Source organism: Rana temporaria, chromosome 11, assembly GCF_905171775.1.
Source record: "Rana temporaria chromosome 11, aRanTem1.1, whole genome shotgun sequence".
Lineage (NCBI taxonomy): Eukaryota > Metazoa > Chordata > Amphibia > Anura > Ranidae > Rana > Rana temporaria.
In genome coordinates, this window is record NC_053499.1 from 131,532,885 (window position 1) to 131,546,285 (window position 13,401).

At 43.5% G+C, this 13,401-nt stretch overlaps 1 protein-coding gene across 1 annotated transcript in view; it reads right to left on the reverse strand.

The window, feature by feature from the left end:
- The window catches only part of NLRC5 (NLR family CARD domain containing 5), a 186,265-nt gene that overhangs the window by 100,830 nt on the left and 72,034 nt on the right, over positions 1–13,401 (reverse strand). The window contains exons 15-21 of the mRNA XM_040329168.1: positions 13,268–13,351; positions 13,095–13,178; positions 11,676–11,765; positions 11,545–11,592; positions 8,591–8,641; positions 5,035–5,118; positions 295–378 (exon numbers count right to left, since the gene is read on the reverse strand). Of these exons, the coding sequence (XP_040185102.1) occupies positions 295–378; positions 5,035–5,118; positions 8,591–8,641; positions 11,545–11,592; positions 11,676–11,765; positions 13,095–13,178; positions 13,268–13,351 (525 nt within the window). The remainder of the gene's footprint in view (positions 1–294; positions 379–5,034; positions 5,119–8,590; positions 8,642–11,544; positions 11,593–11,675; positions 11,766–13,094; positions 13,179–13,267; positions 13,352–13,401) is intronic.

Below are 13,401 nucleotides of genomic sequence, written 5' to 3' on the forward strand. Positions count from 1 at the left end.
GAGGAGAGGCTAACATTGTAAAGAAACAAGAAGAGATGGTAGGGTGAAGAAAGAGAGTATGGGGAAGGATAGAGGGAGAAGAATAGAGGAGATGGAAAGGGAGGAGAGGGGAGGCTATAGAAGAGGTAAAGAAGAGGGTGGGAGGAGAATAGAGAAAAGGGAAGAATAGAGAAAGGGGAAGGAGAGGATCAGAAAATAAATTATGGAAAGGGAAGGGAAAGGAAGGGATAAGGAAATGGAGAAAGCATCAAAAATAAAATGACTATCAATGTATCTACATTGTAATTATCTTACTTGAGCAGAATCAGATTGGAAAGCTGTGGCAAGTATTCCAGCAAGTGTGATATCATTTTGTAGCTCAGTGCATTCATAGATAGACTGTAGAGAGAAATACTTTTTCTAATCAATAACTGGTCGATTAGGATAGAAGTTAGGATTAAAAACAAAAAAAAACAAAAAAAAAATATTGTTTCAACCATAAAGCGTGTAATTGGGTTGCTCTAAAGGCAAAAGTTCATAAAGTTACCTAACTGTCACAACTGCAAGTCAGGAGCTTAAATATACAGGTTTGGGTGTATGCGCACCCTATAAGGAAACTATAATTATGTGAGGTACTGTATTTATTTAAATAGCCTTTTTATACTTTATAATTGTTTAAAGTGATGTGGGTGCACCAATGCCACCGGTGTCACTGAGCGTTATGGGGTTGATTTACTAAAAGGAAAATTGACTGCACTTTGCAGTTGCTCCAAAGCTTGGTAAATGGGCAGAAGCTCCACAAACTTCTGTCATCCAATCATGTACAAGCAAAATTCCGTTTTTTTTCCCCCTAGCACGTGATTGTTTTTTTATTTTTTTCAAAGTGAAGCTTTACCTCATTTACTAAGCTTTGGAGCAACTGCACTTGCAGAGTTCACAGTCTGTTTGTGTTTAGTAAATGAACCCCCTATGAGTTTGCTAAACAGCCAGCACTGCAGTAGCCGTTTCATTTTAGACTGTCTCTTCAAACCAAGACTCCGTAAGCTGTATGGAAGAGAAGAGTCATTCCTTTACTCATTCAGTTATTTTTTCTTAACAAAGAAGGTAAGGTTAGCCTGGTTACAAGTGAAAAGTCTAGCACGGGCATACCCCACTTTTAAGTACGCACTTTCCAGCTTTAGTAAATAAACCCCATTATGTACTTAACCACTTGAGAGCCGCGCTATAGACGAAAGACATCCACAGCGCGGCTCTCAACTGCCGGGTGGACGTCCCTGGACGTCCTTTTATGTGCATTCCCTGCACGTGCCGCTGGGGGCGCGCAGCGGGGAAACACTGTGCCCGGCGCATCGCTGAGATGCCGATGCACGTGCATTTTAATGCGTAAAATAAGTATATCACCTCTTTGCAAGACATGACTTAGGCCGCGTACACACGATCAGTCTAAACCGATGAAAACGGACTGAAGGACCGTTTCATCGGTCCAAACCGATCGTGTGTGAGCCCCATCGGTCAGTTATCCTTCGGTCAAAAAAAAAGAGAACTTGCTTTAAAATTTGACCGATGGATGCCTAACCGATAGGTCAAAACCGATCGTTAGTATGCAAAAGCATCGGTCAAAAGGCCGCGCATGCTCAGAATCAAGTCGGCGCATGCTTGGAAGCATTGAATTTTTTTTTTTTAGCACGTCGTGTGTTTTACGTCACCGTGTTCTGACACGATCGTTTTTTTTAACCGATGGTGTGTAGGCACATCAGACCATCAGTCAGCTTCATCGGTTAACCGATGAAACGGTCCTTCAGTCCGTTTTCATCGGTTTTTACTGATCGTGTGTACAGGGCTTTAGTTGGCAACCCTTGTTGGCAATCACAGAGGTCAGACGTTGTAGTTGGCCACCAGGTTTGCACACATCTTTGCAGATCCTCTCCAAGTTATTAAGGTTTTGAGGCTAACGTTTGGTAACATGAACCTTCAGCTCCCTCTACATATGTTCTATGGGATTAAGGTCTGCAGACTCTAGGACACTCCGGGAACTTAATGTGCTTTTCTTCTTGAGCCACTCTTTTGTTGTCTTGGCCATGTGTTTTGGGTCATTGTCATTCTGGAATACCCATCCACGACCCATTTTTAATGCCCTGGCTGAGGGAAGGAGGTTCTCACACAAAATTTGATGGTACATGGCCGTGTCCATCGTCCCTTTGATGTGGTGAAGTTGTCCTGTCCGCAGAAAAACACTCCCAAAGCATAATGTTTCCACCACCATGTATGACGGTGGGGATGGAGTTCTTGGGGTCATAGGCAATATTTCTCCTCCAAACACGGCGAGTTCAGTTGATGCCAAAGAGCCCGATCTTGGTCTTATCTGAAAACAACACTTTCACCCAGTTCTCTTCTGAATAATTCGAGTGTTCCTTAGCAAGCTTCAAATGGGCCTGTACATGTGCTTTCTTGAGCAGGGAGACCTTGCGGGGGATGTAGGATTTCAGTCCTTTATGGCGTAGTGTGTTGCCAATTGGTGACTACGGTCCCAGCTGCCTTGAGATCATTGACAAGATTCCCCAGTGTAGTTCTGGGCTGGTTCCACACCGTTCTCATGATCATTGAAAGTCCACGAGGTGAGATTTTGCATGGAGCCCCAGACCGAGGGAGATTGACAGTTATTTTGTGTTTCTTCCATTTGCAAAAAATCGCACCAACTGTTGTCACCAGGGGTCAAGTCCTGGGGAAAAAAGTGTGGGAACTGCCACCCAAGATCCACTTCCCCACCAAAAAAAAAAAAATGATACGCTCATATGCATAATTACTAAACCGCATGTTTTTTTTTTTGATCCACTGTACCTTAGTAATCCTTTATGTTACTGACCGCTTCCTGTAAATGGATTCATCGGGTAGTGTGCGGGTATTCCGTCACTTCCTCGATGCCGTCTCCTGGGAGCTTTTGTCATTGTTCCCAGGAGACACAGCTCTCCTCGTTCTTCAGCTCCGGGGACCGATCGCGGGACTCCAGCGGCAATCGGGTCCGCGGGTCCCGCGGCCGCGGTCATGGAGCTTCGGACCCACGGCTGGGCACTTAAAGAGGACGTACAGGTACAGGTGAATTACAACCCTTTGGGGTGTGCCTGGCCTGTTTGTCCCTATTCAATGTATGTAGGTGTTCTGCAAGCATACCATTTAATTGATTACAAGTTATACACAATCTATGGAACATCTCTGTCTTTTTTTTGTATTTTGTTTTGTTTTTTTCTCTAAATAACTTAGTACGGCATATGACCTGTCTGCTTGCCCTTTTGAGGAAGCAGGTTATGGATCTTGCGAAACACGTAGAGGAATCTTCAGTCAAACAAGTTTGTTTAATATAAGGGGACTTGCCATGTTGTGTGTGTGTGGATTGTATGATAAACTGTAATATTAATGTTCAGCAAAGAAGAATATGCAGAGTTTTTATGCCTTTTTAACAATTTTCTTTTATACTGTACCAATATTTTTTTTATAGGGTTGTATATTCCCCATTTAACTGTAATCCAAGTCGTGATATTTCTGGGGCACCTTAAAAATCCATATTATTAAGAATTCGTGTGAATTTGACTTACTGGTGGGATGTGGTACCTTCCCTTTTCTGTGAAATGCCTAGTGTTTCCCTAAGCCCTGTTTTAGTTGAGGGCTTTATTGAATTGCACCGATTATGCAATGTTAGCAATGGTTTCACCAAACAGAAAGTATGCAAAAATCTGCAACAGGGACACAGACTATAAAAAAACACTGGCAGCCTGTGACAAAGGTCACTTTTGGTGGGGTGCCCGAGAACTCCATTCTGATCTGTACTAGACGGACTCTCTTTACAGCTGTACTGGAACCTTGTAAAATGTATATATTGTGTGTTGTCTCATGCTGTTGGACTCTTTTGCTGAGATCATTTGTGGTGTGGTTGTATTCCATTGTTTTATTGTCTGTGGGCCAGATTCTCAAAAGAGTTACGCCGGTGTATCTACAGATACACCGGCGTAATTCAAAATTCCCACCAGTGTATCATTGTTTTGTATTCGAAAAACAAGATACGCCGGAATTAGGCTAGGATCTGACTGGTGTAGGTCACTTACACCGTCGGATCCTAAATGCAATACAACGCTGACCGCTAGGTGGCATTTACGTTCAGGTCTCATTTGACTATGCAAATGAGCCTGATACGCCGAATCCCGAACGAATTTGCGTCACGTAGTCATCGCGTACGTCGTTTCCGTAAGTGTAAGGTTACCACTGCTATATGAGGGGTAACCTTACGCCAGTCCGCCGTATACAATGTTAAGTATGGAGTCGGGTCCGCGTCGGCTTTTTCCGTCGGTTACGTTGTTTTCCTAAGTCGTTCACGAATACGACTTTACGTCAATGACGCTCACGTCGGCGTCATTGACGTTTTCCGTCGTGAGCTGGAGCATGCACACTGGGCTATTTTCAGCCCGGCGCATGCGCAGTTCAATCATCATGGGGGCGCGCTTAATTTGAATACAAGCCGCCCCCTTTGAATTACGCGGCCATACGCCGGGCCATTTACACTACGCCGCCGCATATTACGGAGCAAGTGCTTGAAGAAAATACGGCACTTGCTCCAGTAAGTTACGGTGGCGTAGTGTAAATGGCTTACACTACGCCAAAGCGGGATCTTGGAGAACCTGGCCCTCTGTCTGCCCTGGCTGTGGGGGGGGGGGGGATTCCTCCAACAGCTCTCCTTGCTGATTGGACAGTTAACCCCACCCTGAATTCCAAAGGGAGGGGTGATGGTCCAGAGTGGGATAACTGTTGTGTCTATGTGTGATAATAAATTAGTTTGTTGTTTGCCACTCTACACTGGTGTTGTCTGGTGACTGGGTGGGCTGAAGAGTCTTGGATAGTGCTGGTTCTGAACAGAGGAAGCATTGACGGCGGACATAGTCCTGTTTGAGGACGAGGGTTCGTCACACAGTCGTTCTAGACTTTACTACTCTGATGAAAAAAAAGAATTGTGTGTGGCTATTTGAGCAGACTTTAACAAGAGACTTTAAAGAGGAACCTTCTTCTTACTTTATCTGTGTGAGATCAGGACATTGTTTCAGAAGTCGTAGGATCCTCTGCAATTTTGAGGAAGTCATGCGGTACTCTGTAAGACTGCAGTGAAATGAAATGCAAATAAGGCAGAAAAAACATCAATATAAACAAAAGTATAATACTCTTCATCAATTTGTTTTGCTGTATCCTATCTGCAAACACAATTATCCATATCGGAAAATAGAATAACACCAGCAATTGCGCATTACAGCCCGCATTCAACAATAAACAATGCTTATTTCACTTGTAAAAAAACATACTATGACAAACAACAATTGTTTACAGCAAGCAACATTTATAAATTATTATCTGTGGCTGACGTCACAGAGTCGATCCAGGCTCGGGAAGGATTGTGACGGTCCAGGCTCGGGAAGGATTGCGACCATATGCTTGGAATCTGGCCACATGCCTGTACCACCACCCGGCTCAGCCTCTCAGGCTCTGAGAGCCTGAGCGGGTCGCTCTCGCCCCCTTCACAGCCCAGCGCTCCAGCAAGCACGAGAGGGGGGCAGAGCAGAGAGCAGTGACTGACAGTTACCAGCTCTCTGCTCAGGAAGCGATCAGCTTTGTTTGATCACTCGGTTCTCGGCGTTAGAGCTGGTGGGGGACAAATGCAGCATCAGACCAATGCTGCATCCACCTAGATAAGTATGATTGAACAAAGGAATACCATACATCTCTTTTAATGTGTACAATCTTGAGGAAAAAAATTAAACCTTTAACCTCCCTGGCGGTATGATTATTTCAGATTTTAGGTGCTGAAAGCGGTACCATTATTTTGCATGGAAATTTGGCATTTTAAATTGTAGGCCTGTAATTCTTAGGAATAACTCACTTAAAGCGGGGGTTCACCCGTACATGACACTTTTTCCCCTTAGATGGATGCTCGTTTTGTCTAGGGGAATCAGCTAGTTATTTTAAAATATGAGCTGTACTTACCGTTTACGAGATGCATCTTCTCCGCCGCTTCCGGGTATGGGCTGCGGGACTGGGCGTTCCTATTTTGATTGACAGTCTTCCGAGAGGCTTCCGACGGTCGCATCCATCGCGTCACGATTTTCCGAAAGAAGCCGAACGTCAGTGTGTGCGCAGGCGCAGTATAGAGCCGCACCGACGTCGGCTTCTTTCGGCTACTAGTGACGCGATGGATGCGACCGTCGCAAGCCTCTCGGAAGAATGTCAATCAAGAAGGAACGCCCGCTCCCGAAGACCCATACCCGGAAGCGACGGAGAAGATGCATCTCGAAAACAGTAAGTACGGCTCATATTTTAAAACAACTAGCCGATTCCCCTAGACAAAACAAGCATCCATCTAAGGGGAAAAATTGTTTTATGGGACAGAGGGTGTGTGTATTTTTTACACCCCTTACTGTAATCTATAAGATTACAGTATACTGTATGTAATGTGTTTATTTACTTTTTTGAATTTGGCGCCGTTCTCCGCCCCTGTGCGTCGTAACGTCGCAGGGAACGGAGATCGGCGGCACACAGGGACACTGTGTGAATCGAGCGAGGATGCTGCTCGCTCACACAGCGAGGAGGCATCGCAGGATCCAGGGACAAGGTAAGTAACTTGTGCCTGTGGATGCTGCGAGGCGAGCCCGAGTCTGGCTCGGGGTTACCGATCGCAGCACAAAAATCTCACCCCGAGCCAGACTCGGGAATACTGACAGCCAGGTTGGTTAAATACATTAGGGTGTGACTAAGGTTCAGAGTGCAGTTTTTTCAATGCAAAGTCAAGATCATGAACCCGATCTCAAGCTAGCAGGAGGAAAGTTCAAAACTAATCTTAGAAAGTTTTATTTTACTGAAAGTAATAGTTGATGCTTGGAATAGACTTCCAGCAGAGGTAGCGAGTCGGTCAACAGTAAGTGAATTTAAAAACGTGAGGGACAAACATAGATCTATACTCAAAATAAACATAAATAAATAAATGGATGAATTAAAAGTATCCAAATAAAAAAACGGGGCTTTGATGGACCAGTCTTTTTTCTACAGATACCCTTCTGTGTTTCTAATTTTGCATATGCTATAGTGAGGTTGGCCCACTATTCTATAAAGGGTAATGAATGCCTTATTCTTGAAATTTATAATGACAATGAGGGAGTCAGGCCCCGTACACACGACCAGTTTCCTCGGCAGAATTCAGCTTCCGACCGAGTTTCTGGCTGAATTCTGCCGAGGAAACTGGTCGTGTGTACACTTTCGGCCGAGGAAGCCGACGAGGAGCTCGGCGAGGAAATAGAGAACATGTTCTCTATTTCCTTGTTGTTCTATGGGAGCTCTCTCCCCGCCGAGCTCCTCGGCGGCTTCAGTGCTGAACTGGCCGAGGAACTCGATGTGTTTGGCACGTCGAGTTCCTCGGCCGTGTGTACGAGGCTTGAGTGAGTGAGTGAGAAACTTGTAAAGCGCAACACATGCGAACTGAATCGCCTCTGGGCGCTGTATCCATTTCATGGGTAAGGAACCCCTTGACCTCAGAAGAGATGGGTTTTAATCTTTCTCCTGAAGGCCAAGTGGTCCGACTCCAGTCGGATGGTGGTTGGTAGTGCATTCCACAGACGAGGTCCCTGGACTGCAAATCTTCGATCTCCTTTGGACTTGTATCTGGCTTTGGGTATCTGGAGTAGGTTTTGATTGGTGGATCGCAGAATGCGATTAGGGTTATGGGCTTTTATTTTTTCGCATAGATATTGGGGGGCGTTGCCTTAAATACACTTATGTATTAGGCAGAGTGCCTTGAAAGTGATTCTGTCTTTTACTGGCAACCAATGAAGGGATCTCAGTGAAGGTGAGATTGATTCCCATGTTTTTTTTTCCGGTCACTAGTCGAGCGGCCGTATTTTGAACGACTTGCAGACGAATGAACAATGAGACATGTTCTGTTCTTCTGTTCTAGGAAGGCTGTACTGTGCTTCACACTGGTTTCATGAAGAGCTCCTTGGCTCCCTTTAGCCCACTCTTAACATAACATGTCTAGTTAGCATTTAACACAATTGTAGGCAAAATAATGTATGGTTCTACTGACATGAACCTTATGCCTTGTACACACAATAGGAATTTCCGATAGAAACATTTTTCATCGGATATTCCGACCGTGTGTGCGCCCCATCTGAGTTTTTCCATCAGAAATTCCAACGGACTTAAAAAGAGAACATGTTCTTTTTTATTCCGATGAAAAATTTCTAACGGAAATTCCATTCATCTGTATGGAACTCCGATGGAGAAGAAACCACGCATGCCCAGAATCTAGTCGACGCATGCTCAGAAGCATTGAACTTTATTTTTCTCGGCTCGTCGTAGTGTTGTACGTCACCGCGTTTTGGACGGTTGGAATTTGGTGTGACAGTGTGTATGCAAGACAGCTTGAACGGAATTCCGTCAGAAAAATTTGTCGGAGTTTATCCCGACGGAAATTCCGATCGTGTGTACAAGGCATTACAGTTACACATGCTCCTAAAAATAAGTCGAAAAAACTGCATTAGCAGTTTCTACAAATGTCTTGCTAACTATTTCTACTTATAATATTTACCTGAATGATTTTAAAGGTTTCTTTTCTTCTTGAGATGAGAAAGACGCTTCCCTGCAAAATACACAAAGCACAATTACACAATTCCTCTTTTTGCAGTTCTGCATAACTGCAAAATACCTAATGGCACTCTAAATCTTTATATAATTTTGTATTTTTTAACCACTTAAGGATCGCCTAACGCCGATATACGTTGGCAGAATGGCACGGCTGGGCACAATCACGTACCTGTACGTGATTGTATAATGCCCAGCCGTGGGTCGCTGGGGGATATTTATTATAGCAACAAGTAAAAAAATATTGAATTTTTTTCAAAATTGTCGCTCTTATTTTGTTTATAGCGCAAAAAATAAAAAAAATAAAAACGCAGAGGTGATCAAATACCACCAAAAGAAAGCTCTATTTGTGGGAAAAAAAGGACGCCAATTTTGTTTGGGAGCCACGTCGCACGACCGCGCAATTGTCAGTTAAAGCGACACAGTGCCGAATCGCAAAAAGGGGCCTGGTCCTTTAGCTGCATTTTGGTCCGGGTCTTAAGTGGTTAAATAGCCTGCCCATCCTGTACAGTGTCAGAGGAACAATACCGCCTCCTCTCATGCAGTAACAGCAGCCAGAGGCTGAGCAGTGGCTTTATAGGCTGAGCTGAGGTAATGTGGGCTCATCTAGGCTGAGGCTTGTGACACCAGTTCTACAGCTCTTACCACCAACATTACCAATGTTATCATGGCCTACTCTGTACAGTTTTACCACATCAGACCAGGACTGTGTGGACTGCTTACTGATTCAGGTCTGAACTGTACCCCACCTTTAGGCCGGCCATACATAGTTTGAATCTCAGCTGGTTCAGCAGGAACCGACTGAGATTTGAACCGTTAGTGGGCAGGCTGAGTTTACCAAGTTAACCGTTCAAACAAACTTGGGTACAACCAGCCTGCTGGCTGCATTCTCTTGTGATTATCGTTAGTGGCTGCTATAGCCGCTAACAATAATCACTGTTTTCTCCCAGCGGGGGTGGCTTCCCCCATGAACTGACCTATTGTATCTAGCCAAAGTCATAATTTTCCATAATAAAAAAGTAAAGTTTCTATCCAGATCCTATTACTATCACTCCATATGTCTCAGACAGGCAAAGTTTCTTCTAATACTGTGTTTACTTACAGAGTGATGAAGAGGAAGTGGTTAAGGAGCCACATCTTCTGGTGAGTACAGTGTGTAGGTGGTGATTATCACTGTGGGGGAGTGGACTAAAACTATCAGGATATATATGTTTAAATCAGACACATCCATATTTTTTATAAGTCTTAAATTTAAGTTTATTTTTTTTTTTTTTTTCACAGACTGGTCACACGATATATAGATTAACTGAATCATATATTACTTAGACACTCATGTGATTTAAAGGGACAGATATTGTTTATTTGTTTTGCTTTTGAATTGCATATATGCCATTGGCACATTATTGTCCCATGCCATTTAAAGGGACAGTAACCATTTATTCACTTGGATTCTTTACTTGATATATTTATGTTATGTGACATCGTTTTTCTTGATTTTATTTATTGCTGTGTTTGAGCACAGCACCGTTTTTACTATTAAACTGCAGAGTTTGTACACTTTTTGTTTTGATGCACCTGGAATGTATTAACTGATTTAACCACTTAAGCCCCGGACCATTTTGCAGCAAAAGGACCAGGCCACTTTTTGCGATTCGGCACTGCGTCGCTTTAACTGACAATTGCGCGGTCGTGAGACGTGAGACGTCCTTTTTTTCCAACAAATAGATCTTTCTTTTGGTGGTATTTGATCACCTCTGCGGTTTTTATTTTTTGCGCTATAAACAAAAATAGAGTGACAATTTTGAAAAAAATGCAATATTTTTAAATTTTTGCTATAATAAATTCCCCCCCCCCCCCCCCCAAAAAAAAAAAGTTTAGGCCGATATGTATTCCTCTACATATTTTTGGTAAAAAAACCCCGCAATAAGCGTTTATTGACTGGTTTGCGCAAAATTTATAGCGTTTACAAAATAGGGGATAGTTTTATTGCATTTTTATTAATTATTATTTTTTTACTAGTAATGGCGGCGATCAGTGATTTTTTTTGTGACTGCGACATTATGGCGGACACATCGGACACTTTTGACAAATTTCTTGGACCATTGTCACGACCACACAGACAGGCATTTAAAGGGGACGTACAGGTACGTTGATATGCCTGTCCGTGCCATTCTGCTGAAATATATCTACATGGGCCGGTACTTAAGCGGTTAAACTGAATATTCAGTTGAACTTTCACTTTCTCAAGTCTATACAAAAGACAAAAAACAGTATGGCCTCGTACACACGACCGAGGAACTCGACGGGCGAAACACATCGTTTTCCTCAAAGAGTTCCTTGTGAAGCCGTCGAGGAACTCGACAAGGCAATTTTCTCCATTCCCGTCGAGGAAATAGAGAACATGCTCTCTTTTTGGCTCGTCGAGTTTCTCGACAGTTTCCTCGACGAAAATGTACACACGACCGGTTTCCTCGGCAAAAAAATATCTCCCAGCAAGTTTCTTGCTGGTTTTTGCCGAGAAACTCGGTCGTGTGTACGAGGCCTCACTGTAGGGATTTAAAAAGCATACCAGGCATCAGTATGAGATGCTTCTGATGTAATTCAAGAATAATTGCATTTTAAATATGATTGACCTTCTTTCTAACCTGCATTTGACATACGGTACTCTCTGATATACGCCAAGAAGGTTTGCCATTTTCAAGAATTGTATGGAATGCAAAAGTTGTTTGATGTGAACCAAAGCCCATTATCATAGGCTCTTAAGCAAAATGTTCATGCATGACAGGAGTAGAGTCCAATGAGATATAAAAACTACAGTCATATGGCTAAATTAGAGCGCCGTATCCTTATGTAAAGCCTTTGTGATTCGCGCCTTGTATGTTATATAATTTAATTTAGTACCTTTTCATTTCCTGGAATACTAACATCACTTTCTGGGGATTTCCAAAGCTGCATAGAAGGTGACATCTGGTTAGCTTTAAGAACAAGGCATTTAAAAAATTCTGGTATAACTAACGAGACCCAACACTTGCCTGATGTCTACATCAGTCAGATTCTCTAAAGAAGACAAAACCTTAATCAGGGACAGAATTCCACCCAGGGAGATGTTATTACCGCTCAGACTGTAAAAGATAAAGATAATATTAATGGGGTATACAACATCCAAATTTCCTTACAGTGTTGACCAATGTGCCCCATGAAGAATTCAAAGTGACTTTAGATAGCTGGTCTTTTGGTTCCCCCCATCTTAACTATTACTATTGTATATATTCTTTACAGACAAGGGATCAGCCCAGGCAGTAGTGGGATTTAAAGGGTGGAATATGGAAGCTGATAAGCAAATAACTAGTTTAATAAAGACTAGGCCTTTACACTATGGGGTTGATTTACTAAAGGCAAAAAGGACTGTTCATTCTGAAAGGGCATTTTCCCTTAGCGCAGGGGGTCTCCAAACACGAGGGCCACATTATAGATTTTACAAGTATTCGGGGGCCGAAAAACAAATCAGTTATGTATAAAATAACAGCGGTGTCCTCATCAGCAGTGCCCCCATCAGCAGTGACTCCATGCCCCCATCAGCAGTGACCCCATGTCCTCATCAGTAGTGTCCCCATCAACAGTGACCCCATGTCCCCATCAGCGGTGTCCCCATCACCATTGCTGATGGGGACACCGCTGATGGGCACACCAATGATGGGGACTCCGATGATGGGGACACCGCTGATGGAGACACCGCTGATGGGGACACCGGTGTTGGCGATATATAAATCCTGTATGAGACTCGAGAGCTCTCAGCTCAGCCGCCAACATATCCCCCGCGGAGGCTCCGCTCCGGATCAAAGACCGTGGCCCTGCGAAGAGAGAGAGACAGACGACGAGTGACACAGATAGCAGGCAGCGCAGGTGAGGATCGGCATCATGTGTGGATTGGAAGTGTCTGGGACTGGGAGGGGGGGCGGCCTAGTCTAGGGCTGGGGGCTGGGGCCAGCCTGGGCATGTGGAGGTGGAATCTTATCTGATATATTGTACAGTATTGTATTTGCTGGGCATGTGGAGGTGGAATCTTATCTGATATTGTACAGTATTGCATTTGCTGGGCATGTGGATGTGGAATCTTATCTGATATTGACAATATCAGATAAGATTCCACCTCCACATGCCCAGCAAATGCAATACTGTACAATATCAATTATATCAGATAAGATTCCACTGCTCCCAGTTTTTTTCTTCCTTCGGAAACGGGTCCAAGTGGCTCTTTATGTCTTAAAGGTTGCAGACCCCTGCCCTAGACTAAATGAGCATTTAAACCTTGCAGTGTGAGGGCACTGTTTTTGTCACATACCTGAGTTCAGCTTTAACATTTAGTAAGATGGCAAAATGTCTGTCTTCATTAGGTAGGAAAGAGAGATACACTTTAAAGGCAAGAAGGAGCATGTCTTTGATGAACTTACTTGGCTGAGTGTAGTGATTTTAGGTGAGGAAGGACCTGGGTCAACTGGCTAATTCCCACATTTTCCAAATGATTCTCAGATAAACTAAACAATAAAATTGATAGGGTCTTAAATAAAAAATACACAGTGCAGCAGAACAAGCAACAAAATGTGGTAAGGATGAATAGACTTACTCCAAATTTGTTAGTTGGCTGTACTGCTGGAGGACTTTGCACAGTTTTTCAAGGTGTTTCTGATTTAATGTGAAGCCGTTGATCCTAAATAAAGATAACAAGTATGAAATGGGACTACTTAAATAAACATGTCA